Source organism: Centruroides sculpturatus, unplaced genomic scaffold (assembly GCF_000671375.1).
Source record: "Centruroides sculpturatus isolate CEXI.00-Female unplaced genomic scaffold, Cexi_2.0 scaffold640, whole genome shotgun sequence".
NCBI lineage: Eukaryota > Metazoa > Arthropoda > Arachnida > Scorpiones > Buthidae > Centruroides > Centruroides sculpturatus.
Window position 1 is genome coordinate 60,890 of NW_019384805.1, and position 21,050 is coordinate 81,939.

Here is a 21,050-nt window from a genome sequence, read left to right on the forward strand (position 1 = left end):
AAAAGAAATGTTGAAATTTACTTTTATTTATTAAAATTTGTTAAAAAATAAAAATCTTATTAGCTAATAAGAAATTAGAATCTTATTTTTGGCTTAAATAATTTAATTGGGCTGCAATTTTAGTAATTTATTTGAAATAATGCACTGAATATCTGAGAACTAATTTATGTAATTAATCTTGAACAAATTATATGTATGTATGCATGCATGAACAAGAATGGAATCTGAAATATGATTAAATTATTGCAAGATATGTTATAAAGTTATAGCTTTAAAAATGTGTTACTGTTATTTGTACAAGTATTAGCAATAAAACTGATCTGAATTCATATGTTTTTCATACTATGTCATTAAGGTTATTGCAACCATACTTAATATTATTGTAGCAGCCCATTATCATCTCTAATACTATACCTTGTTTGATATTTTTTATTACATATTTCATACTTTTAATGTATAGTATTTTAACTACTAATTTTATTTTTTCCTGCTAAAATGTTAAGAAATAAAACTTATTTATTATTACTTTTTATAAAACGATGAAGAAATGATGTTTGAATAATTGGATTTTGAAACTTTTGTACCGTGCCGCCATTTTGTCATAAGATTTTGAAATTCAAATAAATAGTTAGTTACTAGATTCTTCTGCCGACTTTTTTTTTAAATGTAATTTACTACAAATACTCGATTATTTTTGAAAACAACTAAAAATAAGGTGATGTCGCTTCGAAACAGTTCGATCAATCTGTGGCTTTTGAACCTGATTGGAGGCCCATTGAAGCAATCTTATCTTATCGTAGGTCACTTATACCGTGCGCGTCACCGGACTCTGTAACCCTGAACTAATACTAAAAGGCTATATAAGGATGTTACATTTGTCAATTAACTATTCCCGTTGTAGTTTTGGTGGCAGATGCCACTTGTGTATTATTTTGAACTCTATTAACGACATCGGCAATGGGCTACGGATCAGTCCTTTTGCTTTCGGTCTTCGTGGCAAATGCAGTTGCAGGTAAGATCATTCAAAGTTTTAACCCGGGAAATTCATCGAATGGAATGATTCATCTATGCATAATTTAATTCGAATTCATTTTGAATTCTCATTTATTCATTTATCGGAAATTTAGGAATCATTCAAAATTTCGAGTTTTTCCCTCTAATTTCTTTAGAAATATAATAAAATATCTTTAATTTATTTATTACTTTTAGAAAATTTTGTAAATTGAGTTATTTTTACAAACAATACACTGGTTTTGTTACAAATATTTCAAACGATTTCGGGCAATATTAAACTTAATATTAGAATAAGAATATGTAATTATTCTGGTTTGGAAATTATTTATTTGTTTGGCATTGTTCTCTTTAATATTTAAGCTTGAAAAACTTAATATTAGTGAAAATACTTAGATTTAGTATATGTCTCTTCAATCCGAATGATTAAAAAACGGTAGACTTTCTTTCAGCTTTGAGGTTAAGTATTCCTTTATTGTAAATTACATATGCATTTCAGACTTGTATGAGCCCCTCTTCAGTGTAAATTCTCAGATGGTTGAGCAACACTTTACACTGAAGGGGGGCTCATACAAGCCTGAAATGCATATGTAATTTACAATAAAGGAATACTTAACCTCAAAGCTGAAAGAAAGTCTACCGTTTTTTAATCATTCGGATTGAAGAGACATATACTAAATCTAAGTATTTATCAGCTATTATACCAGATTTTGTGAAGAAAATACTTAATTGTATTATGCTTAGTATAAAGCAAAATTTTTATATTAAATTTCTAATAAATTTGAATTTAATTTAGAATTACAATACACTATATACATATATGTATGAAAAAATATAAAATTATTTAATATGGCTCTTTATATTAAATATACAATAGCAGATAATGATTAATTAATAATATTTTATTATGAATTAATTATTTTAATAGAAAAATTGAGAGTGCATTGCAAGATATTTAAAAAGTTTAATTTTATACTCACATCAGATTTAAAGTAACAGATAAATTTTATGAAATAGTTTATTTCTTATGTAAGAATTTTGTAATTGCTGTTGCTTTGAAGATTTATTCAATCGAAATTGTAACGTAACAATTGCATTATTCAATTCACACTATTGCATTCATGATTTTATTACTGTTTAGTTTTTGTAATGAACTAAATTACATTCAATAGTTAGTTTATAAAATCTTTAAAATATATCTAAATTAGAGTTAAAAAAACATTGATATAATATTTATAGCTACGAGGAAATTTTACTTTAATATAATTTAATTAGAAATTTGTTAAATTTTAAAACTCAAATTTGAAGATCTTTCTTACTTCATATTTTAGTTGGAAATATTTTTTCGTACTGTTTAGATTATCTGGAAGTCATAGTTAAGATGTTATTTAAATTTATATGTCTATATTCTGTTTGAAAATATATTCAATAGTCTAAATATTATTAAATGTATTTTAAAAGCCTATTGCTTCTAGATTACTATATATAGATTACCTATTTAATTTTCTAATTAAATCAAAAGATGTTGTACGATGGAACCAATAATGCATTATCTTTTGGCAATGTACGTAATTAAAATATATTATATAAAAATTGCCTTCAATTAAAGAAAATGTTAATTGTATTTAATGCAGACTTTAAATAACTTATAAGTTAATTTTGAAAATAAATAGTGAAATTCGTGCAAATTATTTACAATAAATCTTATTAATGTTCTGCAAAGGAACTAATCAGGAAGGCCGAAAACACTTCAACTATGAACTTTACAAGAGCCCCAGCAACAGATAAACATGATAATCAGTATTTATTATTCGTTGTTGTGATCTTTTTTCGGCATTATCTAGCCTACTTTCAACTTTAAAATCAATTCATGCTGTCAATCCATCGAGATAAGAGACAATGTGTCTGGACTATAATCGACTATTGATCAATCACAAGAATTTTGAACCTTCTTTGACGTCATTTCACGTGATAGTATTCACTAGCCAGTAGACTTTTTAACATGTGATTATCACACGCACTTCCAAGGTTGATTATAACGTATTATAATAATAATTATTTGATGTTTTCCTAGATAAAAAAATTTATAGAAATCGTAAATATAATAAAATAAAATAAACAATTCTATCAAAGTTTTATTTATAAAGTCTGAAGTTTAATATATTTTTAATGCAGTGTTTATTTAATTTTAGGTCCATTGAAATACTCAGATGGCCAATGCGCAAGGCATTGTACGGGTAAGAATTTTTTCATTGGAATTTTAATACTTTTACAAACCATTACATTATTAATTTTATTAACATTCGATATATTTTAATTAAAAGAATTAATATTGATTTCTTGTATAATAAACACCATACCTAATTAATACGGTTATCCATTTGTACTGCATTAATTATTATCGCTGCCTTTGTCCGTCAGTAATTGTGACATCGACGGAAGATTTATCTTATCAATTATTATTGTTTGTTTAGTAAAATCTCAACGATAGATTCACTTAATATCAATTTATTTTGTATCAGAGAACAACAAATTACGTTATGAACCAAGTGTTTACACGTATGATTATGAATCCGATACTATCACCACAATACAAGGAACGACGCATGAAGAGTCTCGAATGCACATGAAAACGAAAGTTATGATTGAAGTAGTTTCAAAATGCGAACTAGTAATGAGGGTAAGACATAATTTTTATCTTATTTTAAGCTAAAAAAAATTAAAATATTTATTCACAATCAAAATTTAATTAACTATAGTTACGAGAAACGAGTCTCGAAAATTCGGATCCCAGAAATCCGAATGACAGAAGACCGACTCAAAACAACAGAGAGTTTGCAGATAAACTACAAAGATATGATCTGAGATTTTCTTTCCAAGATGGTATAATTGAAAATATCTGTGCTACAGAAGACGAAGAACCATGGGTGCTTAATATCAAAAAGGGTATCTTATCTACTCTTCAAAATTCCATGGATAATTTGGAAATTACTCAGACAGTAACCGAGGTATTTAACTCTTCATAATTCTTATATTTTTCATCGACTTTAAACTATTCTGCATTTTGATAAATATAAACATTTTTAATATCCCTATTTAGACAGACGTGGCAGGAAAATGCACTTCAGAATATACCAGTTTGGGAAGAAATTGGAGGAACGTGTACACAGTAAGAAAGACTAAGGATTTATTATCGTGTACTGAACGATCGAACGTACAGACTGCTTTACAAGGATCTTCATATACTGAACAAGTATGCAACAAATACAAACATTTACCTTTTAATTAATTTACTTATCTTTATGTTTTAATTAACATTTGAACAATTTAAATTACTATAAAAACAATATGATATATTTAAAATTATTTCTAGCAATCAAAATCTTTACCTCTGCTAAAAGGTGTCCAGGTTTGCGAACAGAAATTCAGTTCGGGCATTCTTGAATCAGCAACTTGTATAGAGTCTCACACTTTTAGGCCATTTTCTAAACAATCTAACGGTGCCGTTACTCGAACAATACAGAAATTAACATTCAGTCAAAAACATAATGGCAGATTTGCAGGAAATGGTAATTATTGCTTCGTATTCATTTTTATCGTATTCTGAAAAGAAACTAATCTTTCTGCTTATAAACAGATTACAGGATGATTAGCGAGAATTTATTGTTCAATCATAATTATGAAAAGATGGAAGAAGGAGCTAGGCAACAAGAAGCCGAACAACTTCTTGCTACATTATGTAGTGCAAGTAAAGAAGAAATACGAAATGACGTTCCTAGATTATTCTCTCAATTTATTTATGTATTGAAAACTCTTCAGCATCCCGAATTAATGGCTGTAAACAGAAGAGTAGAAAGAATCTGCGCCGGAAACAGTAAAGGAAGGTAAACATAAACATATATAAATATACTGTATATATATATGTTCTTTAGAATATAGATATATATATATATTCTATAATATATAGATACTAGTATCTATATATTATAGATACTATATATTCTATAATATATAGATACTAGTATCTATATATTATAGATACTATATATTCTATAATATATATATTATATTCCTAAAAAGAATATATATATATTCTTTTAGGGCTATTTAATTACTTCACTGTATTATTTATTAATATTCTGAATTTTGTAGGAAATTTTTCACGGATGCAGTAGCAACGATTGGAACTACAGCATCTGTAAAATTGATGAAAGAAATGATCGAAAGAAATGAAGTAGCAAGTTCCGAAGCAGAATTCTGGATGACCAGCTTAGCCTTTATAACTAATCCGACAAGTGATATGATCAATACTTTAACTGTAATTATCCTATATATTTACTTGATGTAACTAATTAATATTTGTAAATTGTTTGTAAACGTTCACTTCGTTCTACAGCCACTTCTAGATGGAAGATACGAACAAGCACTTTTAGGAGTTTCGGGATTAATTCATACTTTCTGTCAATCCAACCCAGATTGCGGAATTTTACCTGAAGTCAGGCGAGCCGTTCGAATGTTAGTTAATAACTTAGGAGAAAATTGCTATTCATCTGAAACGAGAAAGGTAAAATTATATCATATTAAAATATTCTTCTTATTAAATTATTTTTACGAAAAATTAACTAAATTTATATTAAATATCTACGTAACTTTAGGTATTGTTATCATTGAAAGCTATTGGTAATATTGGAGAAGGTGAAGAAGCTCAAAGAATTTTGCAACAATGTTACCATAATCCTCAACTAACCACAGAAACAAGATTAGCAGCTATTCAGGCATACCGAAGATTTTCTTGTTACATACCTGTAAGCATTATTTTTAAATAAATGGAAATTACGAAACTATGCCGCAGTTTTAAATACAATTTATTTTTATTTTTAGAGAGATGATTTATTAAAATTATATACTAATTATGAAGAAGATTCCGAACTTAGAATTGCATCTTATTTGGCTGTTATGAGATGTGCAAATCATTATACAATGAATATAATTAAGAATACTCTTGAAAATGAAGTCATAAATCAAGGTAAGTCAGCATTAATATATATATAAAATTGATAATATAAGATGAAATTTACATATGACTCTGTGAAATAAATTTTATATTATTTTTAACAGTTGGTTCTTTTGTCTGGACTCATCTTGTAAATACAAAAGAGAGTGAAAATCCTGTCAAAAAAGACATAAAAGAAATTGTATCTAATTTATATCTCATGAATAAATATAATACCGACGCAAGGAAATTTTCAAGAGCAATGGAATATTCTATGTTTTTTGATAGCTTAAATGTAGGAACTCACGCCGAAAGTAATATAATTTACAGCCCTCAATCTTATATACCTCGTTCTGCAATGTTCAATTTGACTGTAGATGTGTTAGGTTCAACTGTTAATCTTTTTGAGGTAAATTACTTTATATAAATTGTTATCAATGAAAGAATTTATTTCGACATGTTTTAACCATTTTATTAATAAATTGGCATAATTTTTTTTTCTAAATCTAGATTGGAGGAAGATTGGAGCACGTCGAGAAAATTGTAGAAAGATTATTTGGTCCTAAAGGTTACTTTTCTCAGAGCTCTATGAGTAAGATTGTCAAGAATTGGAGACAGAAAAGAGCGGTCTCAGATAACAAAATTGGAGAATTGACTGATCAGGTAAGATATATTTTATATTTTTCTAAAAATATATTTTAAATTATTTTTTCTGAACACTCTTCGATATTTTTAGTTTGATGCTAAAACACGTTTCAATGAGGATCCATATGCATCTATGTATCTGAAGATATTTGGAAATGAGATGTGGTATTCTAATTTAGATTATCTCAGATCTCAAAGAGAAACTTTCGATCTAAACAATTTTCTCAGAGAACTTGCAAGAGAACAAGATGTAGAATTTTCTAAATCATTTATGTTTTTGGATGCTACTTACACAATTCCTACTGGAAATGGTTTTCCTCTTCGTTTGGCAATCAACGGAACAGCAACTGTGGGTTTGAAAGTCGGAGGAAAGTTTGATGTTAGATCTCTAAAACAAGTTGACATTCGTGGAAGATTCCAACCAAGGTGAATAAATACAAGAAATCAGATATCATTACTAAATTAGAGAACAGTTTTTGAAATTATTATCATTATTATTATTATTTTAGTGGTGCAGTTGAGATTTCAAGTTTAATGACAGTAGATGCAGGAACAGCTCGTAGTGGATTGAAAATGGTTGCCACTTTGCATTCATCAACTTGGATGGATGGTTTAGTAGAGATGAGAGATGGTCAAATAATGAAAGTTCAATTAAATGTTCCTAAAGAAAAAATGGAAATTATTGATGTTCAGTAAGTTTTGCATAGATAAATTAATAATAATCCAGAAATTAAATAAAATAATTTTTAAATTTTACAATTTTTCTTATTATTTTTTTAGGAGTAGGATATTTTTATTGAATGAGGAAAAAGAAAGAGAACAGACAGGTCCACGAGAAAGATCGAAAATAGTTTCCTCCTGTACAGGACGTTATACTAATAAAATTTTGGGAATGGAACTATGCAGTCAATTACAAGTGCCAGAATCTGTCGACAGAAACTTACCTTTGTTTCCAATGAGTGGAGCAGCTGTAGCTAGAGTTTTTATTAGAAAGACTGATCGTACTCTCACAAGTTTTAACTTCGAAGCTAAATGGAATAAAGAAATAGTAATTATTTTTATTTAAAACGTAACACATTATCTATTGTCGAGAAAAAGAAATGTATTTAAAAAAAACTATAAAATTACAGGATAAAAAAGGAAGATCAATTAGGAGTGCTTTTGTGACTTTGAACACACCTGGATCCTCCGTTGATCGTGAACTGACTTTAGATTTTCAGTTGAATGAACCCGAGAAATCTGTATCTCTCAAACTTAAAACACCTATTAAAAAATTAGGAGTATCAGGTAATTATTATCAATTATTTATGAAAGAAATGCTTAATAAATTTTCCAATTTAATGCATTTATCTTAACTTTATTTAATTTATAGCAAGATATACAAACGAAGACATTGAAAAACGTTTCGATATCCGCTTTACTATAGACGATTTGGAAAAGTTTGTTATTCAATCATCACTTAGATCAGATACTAATTCAGCAGGTGGCTTATATTCTCCAGCTCTTGAAGTAATAGGACCTAATGGACGTTTGATAGCAATTACAGGATCCGCTCATATTCGTCACGGTGAGAGATATAATGGACAATTAACAATTGAAGATGCTACCAGAAAACCAATAAGTTTAAATGGTAAGTACAGAAAACATTTTACATCGTAACGATTTTGATAAATTCTTATGTTCTACTTTTAATTATAGCCAATCTGGATATTAAAGAAAGAGAAAGATACGAAATCCAATTTGGTATAAGTTCATCCTACATAGAATCAAATCTTCAAGGTTTCGCTCAGCTAGCAGACAGTATTTCTTCTAAATTAACTTTGGACTATCAAATCGAAAAACAAAGACGTGAAACTATAGATATTATTGCAAAATTCCGCGATCTCTCAGCCAGCAGTTTAACGAAGTATGCAGGAACATTCTCTTTACTCAGTACAGCTAAACCACAATATACAACAGCTGCAACATGGGAAATGCAACGTACTACAGGGCATATGGAAAATACTCTCCAGATTAATTTGGGAGATGGAAGAAGAAGCAGAATGCATAAAATTACTCTACAGGAAATCGTTCGTTATCAGGGTACTCTATCCAACAATAAAGCAGCACTCACATTAAAAATGATTTATCCTGAAAGGAATATCGATTTTTCGTTCGATATGAAACACGAGAATACAGAAAAACAACTTTTTAATAAACTGAATGTACAATATGCACCCAACAGAGTAGCGAATGTAGAGACAGAAATAGATATAGAACCTAATCAATTTAAAGGAGGTATGAAAGTAAGTTATCCAGGACGGGACGCCAGATTGGCAGTTAATGCGATTCGCAATACAAATGAATATAGAGCAGGAGTGATTGCTCAATGGCAACGTGGTCGACAGCTAGCAGCACAAGCAAATTTTAGAAATATCAGAGAAGGACAAAAAGTTAGATACGAGAGTGATGCAGAAATTTCATACGCACGTAAAAAACCTATCAGTATCTCAGCTGCGCTCGGAATTCATGGCTCTGATTACACTTTTTCGGGTAATGTTGATGTAGGAAAAGAGAAATATTCCGCCAATGGTAACTGGGTAAATACTGGAACTTTCAATAAAAGATTAGAGGCATTTGTTAATTTTCCTGGCTTAATATATTCTGCTGAGTTGAATTTGCAAGGCGATAGGAATAGCATCAATGGAAACGCAGACTTTAAGACAAATTCAAGACATATAGTAGGAAAATTGAGAACTACAAATACAAAGAACGCAAAATCTGGTTCTTTAGAGATACAAATGGATGCAGAAAGAGATCCTAGAAATACCTACGTTATTGAAGGCCAAATGAATACTGGTAATAAATATCAAGGATCATTCAATTACCGTTCTCCAAGCTACAATGTTCAAGGAAGAATTACTAGCAGTCATCAAGGTAATATTTTGGATGGAGTATTCAAAACCAACCATCATGTAGAACTTGAATGGAATCCTAGACGCAAAGTGATCACAGATTTGAATATTGATGCTAATTTGAGTAATGGACGAAGGCAACTGGTTGGTAGTTTTTCGGCCTATACTCCATTTGTTAATTATGAAGATTATGCTTTAAGTATTAACCATAATGATAACGGCCAAGATTGGAGAACAGAAGCAAATGTAAAATTGCCAAGAGGAAAGACATTGACAGGTTTTACCGAAGGTAGGATCTACACCGATCGTTACTCAAAATCTCTTAATGCTAAACTAAGAATAAATACTCCATATTCAGACTTTGAGAGGATTAATGCAGATGTAAACTATAACTCATCTCCCAACGAATTAAACATGTTGGCTAAATCAGAATGGAGTATTGAAAAGAATGTTGGATTTGGCATAGCTACTCGTCACGTACCTAATTCCGATTATCGTGTCGCCTTCAATTTTACTTCCCATTATGAACTTGCAAAAATACTGTCAGCTAACGTAATATTAAGCAAATCCAAAGAAGGATATAGAGTTCAAAGTGATGCTCAATGGGATATCGATCAAAAAGTTAGTATCTTGATGGATGGTAAACAAACTTTTGATGGATACAACAGAATTTGTGAGGTGGTAATGCAAGGCAGCACTCCTTTCAGAGGTTATGAAAATCTGTACTCTAAAATAACATACAAAAATGATAAACGCACAGCAAGTGTAGATGGAGAAGCTACCTGGGGTTATCGTAAAATAAGTGGAGGAATTTCAGGAGCTATAAAAAGCAACTCTAATAATAGAAACTTAGAAGGAAAGCTTTATATAACTACACCATTCCAGAATTTCGAAAACTTTCAAGTAACCGCTACGCACTTGGATGAAAAACAGAGGTTTAAGAGTTTAATTGAGGTGGTACTTCCAAGAAATTCAAGAACAATAACTTTAAAAGGTCAAGGTAAACTGTCATCTATTTCTGATGCTGAGCTTAATCTTTCTCTAACTAGTCCCTTTAAGAATTTTGAACGTATTTCTACTGAAATTGTCCATAGAATAAATGGTGATAGATTGCGTACCATTGGTGAAATGCAGTACGGTACTTACAAAATAACAGGAGAACTGACAGGAACTCATTCTACTGGTAATCGAGCTTATAACACAGAACTTTATTTTCAAGCAGTCACTCCATTCAGAGGTTACGAAGACATCAAAGCAAGTGTAGTGAACAACCGAAAAGACTATAGCTTTTTAACAATTCTTCAACTCAACTTTAATCAGGATTATAGCAAATTACAGAACAAACTAAAAATGGATAATATTCTGAATTTCGAAGAAGAACTTCAAATCACATCTCCTTACATTAGAAATATACTCATTAATGTTAAACAAGAATATAGAAAAGGACACTTTAAGCATATTTTAGATGCAAAGCAAGGTAGAGAAAGAATGCGAACAGAAGCAGAATATATTAATAGTTCGCCTAATTACGGTAATAATATAGAATTAAAAATAAAAGCCACTAGTCCTTTCGAAACGTTACGTTCACTCGATATAGACGGTAGTTTTGATAGTAATGGTAGAAGTTATACTCCAAAAGTAACCATATTGTGGAATGGTTCTAACAAAATTGCAGCTGAAGCTAATCTTCTCAATAATAGATACAAAAGAATGGAAACGAGAGGCACCATTACTACTACTTTTAATGGTTACGAATTTTATTCAGCTTCAGGCAGTTATGACATCACAACACAAAAGAAAAGTATGGAATTAAATTTACAGTGGGACAGCAGAGAAAATAAACAGATCTCATCTAAAGGTTCTTTTGTGGGAGATAGAAACAGTGGCCAAGTGGAACTGAATGTAAAAACTCCTGGAGATGATTATAATCTAAATGGCGATTACGTATTAAATGAACGTGAAAAATCTTTTAATTTGGAATATCAATATGGTTGGAAGAAAATACAGATGAAAGCAAAGCGGGCTGTTACCAGTGAAGGTTCAGAAATGGAGTTTCTTTTCACAAGTCCCTATAAATCAATGGAGAAGTTTGCTTTAACAGAAGGTCATGCATTTGGAGATAATACCATCAATGGACAAACTAGTGTTCAATGGAATGAAAAGAAAATCTTTTTGGGCGCAGAATTTATCAGAGACGGTCCTCGAGGTTCTTTGAGAATCACTTTTAAAAGTCCATTTCAAGGATACGAATTAGCTTTACTAGAAGTAAAGGGAGATTTATACAGTGCACGAAAGACACTCGATAGTTTCTTTCAGTGGAATACCCAGCAAAAATATCAATTAAATGCAATTTATGAATATTTACCAACTGCACAACGCATTCTTAACATCGTTGTTCGCACTCCATTCAAAAAATATGATGAAATTTCATTTGAAGGCCGATTACAAAATAATCCCAGAGAACTCAGAGCACAGATAAACTATCAGTGTCCTCTTCATAAATTATATTTCGATGGTCTTATGAAACACAACGGAGTTTATCCAACCGAAATGATTTTTACTCTTGATTCTCCTTTTAGTCCATTTAGAAAGGTAAAATTTACTGAAAACATCACTAAACAAAAAGGACAGTTCGAGTTTAATTCTAATTTGGAATGGGAAGGAGTGAATAAGATAGAAGCTTACATTTCAACTATAAATAAAAATCGATACATGGAAGTCAAAGCAAAAGTTAATACACCATTCAAACAATTCCGTTCGGCAGACATTGAAGGTAGTATTGCTAACGAAAATGCTAATTCCTTAAATGGAAAACTTAATATAAGAACACCTTTCCAATCTCTTCAGAATTTAGAAGTGAACGGCTCCTATCAGAAATCTTCAAATTCATTAAATTTTTTAGTAACAGTCAGTAATTCAGACAAGAAATTCAGCGTAGCCGGAAGTTACGTTAACAGTAATTTAGATCCTTTTGAAATTAAATTTAACATAAATGCACCTTTTACTTCTTTTCGCACATTTAATGTAGAAGGAAATTTAAATGTTCAAGGATCAGAGTACATCAATGGCGCCTTAATTGTCAGTAAAGGAGGCGAAGATCATTCTGTGACATTCAGAACAAGAAATACTAATGGACAATTAGACGGAGATATTAAATTTGACTCTAGGTTAATATACTGGAAAAAAGTATCAATTTATTATCAGGCTAATTATGTAGATAGCAAAAATATGGATGGGAGTATTAAAATAGAAACTCCTTATCATTCGCATAGATTAAGTGGAAATTACCGAAGTGGACGACGTGATCTCGAAGCTACACTTAGATTAAATTCTCCTAGGATTCTGATTCACAAAGAAGAAATGGTATTTAAAGTTATTTATAATACAAGAAGAAATCGCCTTGATTTTAAAGCATCAATAGATGATCCACTAGAAGGACTTCACAAATTGGAAGCATTTTACAATAATGACAATCGAGAGATTACAGTTGAATTTAATTTGAATAGTTCGTGGTTATCATTTAAATCATTTAACGCTAAAGGGAAATTTATTAACAGTAATGACAGAAACATGGAAGTTCTTGCTACGATACTTACTCCTTCTTCCACCCATTCTTTAGAAGGAATTATAAAGAATTACGATACAGAAAAAGACTTGCAAATTAAATTAATCAGCCCACTTTTTTCATTCAAAACTTTAACATTAACTGGCAGCATGAGAAATGATAATTCCAGAAACATGGATGGTTCTCTGACAATAGCAACTCCTTCTAAAGAACTTAGAATATCTGGAAATATGAAAAGAATCACATGGAATAACTTCGAAGCTTTTGTTACGATAAATACTCCTTTCGAATGGTTAAAAGTATTACGAGTAGATAGCAAATATTTGAATGATAGGAATGAGAACATCGAAGGAAATTTGGAGATTCAGTCATCAAACGAAAACATGAGAAAGTTTGGTATCTCTGGAAAATATCATCATGGTCAAGATGTCGAGGAGCTTTCAGTTAATCTCAGATTACCGAGTCGTCAATATCCAACAGTTGGACTTTTGAGTACTTTGCGTCACGTTCCTGGATCTTTCTCGCCAAGAATAACCATTTCATTGCCTGGAAAAAGATATAGTATTTTCTCAACTTACGAACATAAATATGATGAGACCACTGCTGGATTAGGCTATGAATGGGGAAGAGAAAAAGCAGAAATAAATGGTCATTTAAAATTTAATGATAAAGGTTTAAATGGAAAATTGAGTTTAACTAGTCCATTTAAAGACTACGAAAATCAAGAGGCAAGCTTAATTTATAGTAGAGAAAGAAGTCGTCATAATGTTGCTCTCACATACAAAAACGCAAGAAACGAAATTGTTAATATTAGAGGACATGCGGGTTATTATAATAATATGAATTTCAACGTGGAACTGAATTTCGCTACCCCTTACAGAGGATTCGAAGATGTAGTGTTTCGCATGAGACAAGAAAACCGAAGGAACAGATTTGCAACAACTCTAGACTGCACTTGGTCCCGATATAAAAAGGTAGGAACTTTTAGATTTAGAATCACTAAATTATTGTGTGTTACAGATTAGAATTAAGACATTTGATTTAAGCTTCATTTTGTTTTTGTATAGGTGGCTTTTACTTTAGAAAGGGAATATAACAACACACACAATTCCGGTTACATTTACGTCACTTCACCCTACGAATTACTCCGTACAATGAAAATGGACTATGCCACTGAAGATAATTATTATAACACAATAGGAAATGCACAGTTAGAATATAATAATAAAGTATTGTTCAAAACAGAAGCATCTTCGCTTTACGATAGAAATACACGCAACTACAACAGAAATTTCGTAGCAAATCTTCCTACAGTGCCTTTCACTATTTCTGTCCTCTTTAAACCTCTTACCTCTGGAGCTGAAAGCACAATAAAGACCAATTATCCTTCCAGATCAATAAGTCTTCACACTGAGTATCAATTGACGAAAAATCATTTCAATCACGGTGCAGAATTGACTTGGGATGAGAAGATGCGCCGCTCTATGAGCTATGAAATGAGACTTGCCGATATACCAAGTGAAAATGATGCTAAAGAATTCTACGCACGCCTAAATTTGCCTATAAGATCGATGGAAGTGAGAGGTAAACATGCCATTTTGCAAAACGGTCGCAACATGGAGATGAATGTATATTGGGATGTAGCAAGAGATGCTCAGAAGTATTTAACTTTAAAAATGGAACACGAAGACCAGAGTAACTGGCAAAATACCGCTCACAAATTAAGAGTTTCCGTCAATCACCCTCGATTATCAAAGGTAAGTATCATCTTAAGAATTATTTAAAATAGCCCCTAAATTTGAATACAAAATAAAATTGCTTTAAATTACAGGATATAGTAGCTACTGCTCAAGTATCATCATCAAAGGCAGAGGCTTTTGGAAAACTAGAGCTTGAATACTCTCGATACCAACAACATAACATGATGCTAGAAGGTAGATTAAGAAATATGGCTAGAGGAAGAAGAGACACCAACTACGTAGTATACGTCACAGCTCGTCACCCCATTAGTAACACAGACTTGAAAATGATGGGAGAAATAATTAATAATGATGAAGAAGCATCCGTTAATATGAGAATGGATTATATAGATAGACAACAACGACAAAGAATAGAAGAACTAAAAGGAAAAATTTCCAAACTTAGAGAACAGATTGATTTAATTGTAAGTTGTTTTCTCTGTTCAATATTAAGATGTAATTTTACATTTAGATAACAATACGTATTTTAACGCAGGCAAAATCTGATAACAATCAATTGGCTATGACGGGAAGAATGTTTCACATGGATAACGAATTTACATTAGCACTCGAAGAAAAGATCAACGAACGTCCACCTGTCCATTCGCACGTTAGATTAAGTAAAAGGAACATGAATATGGATTTGAATATCACGACTCCTAGTTAGTATTAAAAATCAGCTTTAAAGAAATAATAATAAAATATATAATAATAATAATAAGATAATAATAATAATAAATCTTGTCAGATTTTTATTCTAAACTCGACATTACAAGTAATATAATTTATGTTACGTTATAGGTCAAGAAAATATGCACGTAAGAGCAGCTATGCCAAATGATGCCGTCCATTTTGAAATTTCTCATACTGAACGCGGGAGACGTATATCTGATGTTTTATTTAATCTTGGATTAAAGGAATCGCGAATTTTAAAATCAAGAATGACATGGAGACCACAGATATGGCAAAATGTCAAGGTAAAACTTATTTTCTGAATATTAAAAAATGCATATATATATATATATATATCAAGTAAAATTAAAAATTTATTTGTAATTAAAGGATGCGCTCTCTAATAAGTACAATGAAGTTTCTGATGTTGTCATTGTAAAAAAAGATAAAATTGTTTCCGAATTTACAAATGAATTCAATGCCAAGAAGCAGGCCATCAATCAAGCCATGCTGCAAGAACTGGGACCATTTAAAGAAGAAATGTCTCGTGATATGGATAGATTTAGATACGACGTTAAACGAATAAACAATGATCTGTATACCATGTATCAGAATGATGAATTTTACATCCAGACTACCTCCGGAAAAGTTGGAGCTGCTTATGAAGTCGTAAGGTGAGTGGGAATTTAAATATTTTAATGTTGACTATGTAATGTGTATAAATTAAAAAAATTCTTGTTTATAGTTCGTACACAGAAGCAGGCTTAGAAAAAGCAAAAAGAGAATTGGAAGAATTGAAATACAACCTGGCAGAATCTTATGACAAAGCAGCGAAAAGTATGAGCAACTACTACAGACGTACAACTCGCAAAATTGTTAATATGTACAATCGAGTAAACAGACAAATGTACGAGTTTGCAGATTATGCAATGGAAAATCTTCAAGAATATTTATATGATTTGGCTACAGTAGTGTCTATTCGCATCTCTCAATTGACCGTATATGTTGTAAATACTATAGGCGATTTCGTCACTAGATACGCTCCTTGGATGGAAACCTATTACGAAAATTACAAAGATAAAATCATCACAGTTTTCAGAAATTTCTTAGGTTAGTATTTGAATATATAAATCCATTGTCGTAAATTTTAATGATTATATATACATATTTTTCTTTTCTTAAATAGAAGCACTTTATGATAATGCATATTATAAAGCTCTACGAGAATACTGGATCAGAGTGCTCAGTACTATTGAAGAATTCAGCCAACAACCGTTTTCAGAAAGATTTGAAAGAGTTGTAAATACCATAAATGATAATTTGCAATATTATTATGAAACAGGAAGAGAATTTCACGATAAATACATAAGAGATTATTACAGGAAAATTTATGAACAAGTAAATTAAAATATTTATAATTTAAATTTTACATAGTTTAATTTATTTTTTTATATTTTTAATATTTAATGATTTGGCAGGGTTCTCAAATGTACAGAACTCTACGTTTGGATGTAATTATGAATGCTCTTGCAGAGAGTACTTACCAAAAAGCAAGAGCCTTGCTGATGAACACGGCTCGTGGATTTTTGAACGAATATACTAACATTCTGAAAGGAACTAAATGCATATTCGAACCTCATCACGGTAAAATAATCTTGGAAATACCATTGCCATATCCGAAAAGAAATCTGAAAGAAGCTCTAGATTACAGAACTTATCCAGAATTTCAGAAATTAGTCGAATTTAAAGATACCTACCTGTCAAACGAAGACTATTGTATCTGGGATACGTATTACAAATACAAGCATTATTTAGAAGAAAGTCTGAAAGTCCCACCGTTCGACGGTAAACAATAAATAGAAATGAGCTTTTATAAATGATTAATTAATTCGATTTTAACAAAATTACTATTTACTTCTTTTAGCCTATGCGATGATAGCCGGAAATCAACATTTCGTTACTTTCGACAAAACTCATTTCGACTTCTTGGGAGAATGTAGCTACTTACTGACTCGCGATTTCGTAGATGGAAATTTCACCGTCATCGTAAACTACGCTCGAGTTGGAAGACATCCAACAATAGTCATGAAATCTCTGACTATTCTCTCAGATGACAAGAAAATAGACATAGGATCCGATTACAAAATAACCGTAGATGATACTAAAGTAGAATTACCCCAGCTTTTGGATGAAACCTTAATAATGAGAGAAGGAAGCGTTGTGGTAGTGGAAAACGGAAAAGGCATTCAAGTCCGATGCAATTTCATCCATAACTTATGCACTGTTCATGTTTCCGGTTTCTATTTTGGCAAAACTGCAGGTCTCTTCGGTACTTATGATTACGAACCCCAACTTGACATGATGACTCCCGATAGAAGGTTAGAAAAGAATGTGGAGGCTTTCGTAAACAGCTGGGAAGTTAGTGGTGGTGGATGTAGAAAATCTAACATGGCTTCCATTGTTAGCAACGATTACAGAGTTCAAGAAGCTTGCAAGAAATTATTTGATAATAAAAACTCTATCTTTAGACCATGTTATAAACAGGCAAGTTATAAATTCGTTTGAAATTAAATTAAATTTTATTTCTTACTTACCGGAATTGTTGTATTTAGGTTGATCCTCTTAACTTCTATAACATGTGCTTGAAAGACCTGGCCAGATATGCACCAAATATGTTTGATGAGAAAATCTGTACATCTGCTGCTGCCTATAGAACCGAATGCAGCGTGGCCGGTGTGCCCGTTCGTATGCCTAAGTCTTGTGGTAAGTTTCGATATTATAAATCGAATTTTAATACGAAAACTCTGTACTAATATAAATTTTCTATAGTACGTTGCGAGAAGCACGACGGTAATATCATGAACGAAGGTGATGTCATCAAAATTACAAATGCTGAACCAGTTCAATCTGCAGATGTTGTATTTATAGTAGAAAAGAAACCTTGCAATAGAGATCATGTCAGGATGCTCGGAAAATTAGCACAGGATATCGAAAATAGTTTAAGCCAAAAAGAATACACAAATATTAAATATGCTGTGGTCGGATTTGGAGGACAGAATATACAGCAACCACATTTGCAAACTAGTGATGGAGAAGAATTTGTCGACTTCAGATCTATTGATTCGGCTTTCAGTTCGTTGATAAATGACTGGTCAGAAGATGACAAGCAAACTAATTCCGTTTTCGAAGCCATACGTTATGCAGCTGCTCTACCATTCCGCACAGGATCTGCCAAAACGTTCATATTATTGAAATGCTCGGATTGCAAAGCTGAAGATGTTAAGGTACAGGTAGAATAACTTTAAATGTTAATTTTATGTCAATTCGTGACTTAACATCGTTCTTTTTTCAATCTGTTTAGGCTGACTATAGTGAGATGTTGAGAACTTTGTTGGATGGGGATGTTGTTTTGCATTTGATGATGGAACATGAATTTGAAATGAAGAATAGCAAGTCAAAAGGAAAACGAATACTTGGTAAATTATGTTTAATTAATGCGATATGTCAATAATACCATATACTTTCAAAATTAGAGTAAAAAACCTCTTTGAATTTTTTCTACAGGAATCGATAAAAAAGTTGCCTACACCTTGAAAGACTGGAAAGATCCCTCACTGAGAGGAGACAGAGATTTGTTGGCTCAGCTGAAAATACCAAAAGACTTCTGTGTGCCTCTTGCCTTGGAAGTGAACGGCAGTCTGTTTGGCTCTCAAATTTTGAGAGAATCAAAACGTAACGTAAATAAGAAATTTATTGACGTGTTCTCCAGAAGAGTGGCCAAGACAGCGACACCATCCGAATGTCAAGTATGCGAGTGCATATCTACTTCTGATGGTATAGGCAAAAGTGTTTGTCAGAGATGTGTTTCTCCAATCATAGCTAACATGATTTCAGTAAGTATCTCTTAATTGTTAAATATTAAATTAAAATCTCTTAACCTCGAATTATTTGAATAATAATAACGCTACCACAGTCAAGAACTTCTTAAATACAAGATATATAACGGCACTTAAACTTGATAAGACAGTTATTTTAAGTAACTGTGACAGTCCGGGCAAAGTATCAGTCAGTATCATATTTACATTATTATTGTTTTTACTGTTTAATTGTCTTTTTGTTGATGCCAGTGCCTAGCACTATGTCGGATAAAAGTAAAGGCATTGCTAATGAAAAACAGTTATTCCATTTATGTTCTGGCATCAAAGTTGGCATATATATCAGTACTTAAACATGTCACACAGAAAATTCTTAATATGATTGATGTGGCATATGTACTGTTATTAAGACCCAATACTTCTTACTATTTATATCATTTTATTTTTGTACCTTATCATTTATATTCGAATTAATTTAAACTACAATTGGTGTTGTTAATGAGCAACACCATCATATGGAATATAGGACGAGTCTCAATTTTGACATTATGGACAGGTCTGATCATAGGGGGAACGATAAACAAAGCTCTAGTACGAAGTATCTGTAAAAAGCGAAGTGAATAGGCTCTTTAACAAGTGATACCTCGAATATTTTAATGCGAGGTATCACTTGTTAAAGACCTATCACCGAAATATAATGATATAGAACTTGTAAATCATTAAACTGCATCTTTTTCTTTTCAGCCTGATATCATCTACCCGTCCGGCTCTAGCAAAAATGATGATGATGATGAACTGTCAGTAGATCTTTTGCATCAATTACAGGACCCACTCAATGAAGAAAGATCAAGATGAAATAGAAATTAGATCGAAATAATTCTATTAATTTTTCACACGTATTCATTATTATATGGTTTATATTGTATTATTAATAATGTTATTATGTAAAGATTTTTAATAATATTTTCCATTAGTTAAAAGATGTTTTACTGCAGCGCCTTTTCAATGCATTCCATTCACAACAGAAATTATTTCCAATTTCGACCACTTGTGTGATGTCATTTTTGTGTTTGTATTATTATATTTGTTCGTGTATCGATTTGTATTCAAACTATTCAAACTGTGATTTGTAAATTTAACAAATGTTTAGTAAAGAAATTATGATTCAATATATTTAAGTGTAGTTTATGTATGGTTTATTTGAAATCATCATTACAATAATATACTGTAAATTATTTTTTCAGTGTAACTTAATACACTTAAAGATAATATTTCAATGTTTAATACACATATTTCTTAGGATTAGAAGTTTATTCTCCAGATTTAAAGGTTCGATATCATCAGTACATGTAAATATTCACGTTTTAAAATAAAACACTATTCCTGAAGTAACACGAACCAAAAATTGTATACTGTATAGGAAAATCAAGGATTTAATTACAGTTTTATTCTGTTGAAGTAATATGAACATCTAAAGTTAAAAAAATCCAGCAACGAGTTACGTAACTTTCCCGGCAACAACTTTTAAAATAGAGTATTATAATAGGTGATACCATCTATTATTATATTTTTTAAAACACTTTTTATATAATCAACTATAAAATGGCAAAAAGCTTAATTTGAGAGCAGGAATGGGTTTTATATAAATTTGTAAAT

The 21,050-nt window shown here is 31.0% G+C and overlaps 1 protein-coding gene across 1 annotated transcript; it reads left to right on the plus strand.

Moving 5' to 3' along the window:
- Positions 1-863: 863 nt before the first annotated feature.
- Positions 864-20,263, plus strand: LOC111629660. The gene is made up of 33 exons (XM_023373546.1): positions 864-1,012; positions 3,204-3,248; positions 3,534-3,691; positions 3,771-4,019; positions 4,112-4,264; positions 4,385-4,580; positions 4,649-4,895; positions 5,164-5,329; positions 5,408-5,575; positions 5,667-5,816; positions 5,893-6,037; positions 6,130-6,413; positions 6,515-6,667; positions 6,741-7,075; positions 7,159-7,341; positions 7,430-7,697; positions 7,780-7,936; positions 8,022-8,279; positions 8,348-14,082; positions 14,176-14,865; positions 14,940-15,272; positions 15,344-15,509; positions 15,649-15,824; positions 15,910-16,193; positions 16,265-16,629; positions 16,706-16,917; positions 16,998-17,364; positions 17,444-18,063; positions 18,132-18,282; positions 18,349-18,803; positions 18,881-18,995; positions 19,084-19,412; positions 20,139-20,263. The coding sequence occupies exons 1-33, from the start codon at positions 958-960 to the stop codon at positions 20,247-20,249; spliced, it is 13,479 nt and encodes a 4,492-aa protein (XP_023229314.1). The 5' UTR covers positions 864-957; the 3' UTR covers positions 20,250-20,263.
- The last annotated feature ends 787 nt before the right edge of the window (positions 20,264-21,050 follow it).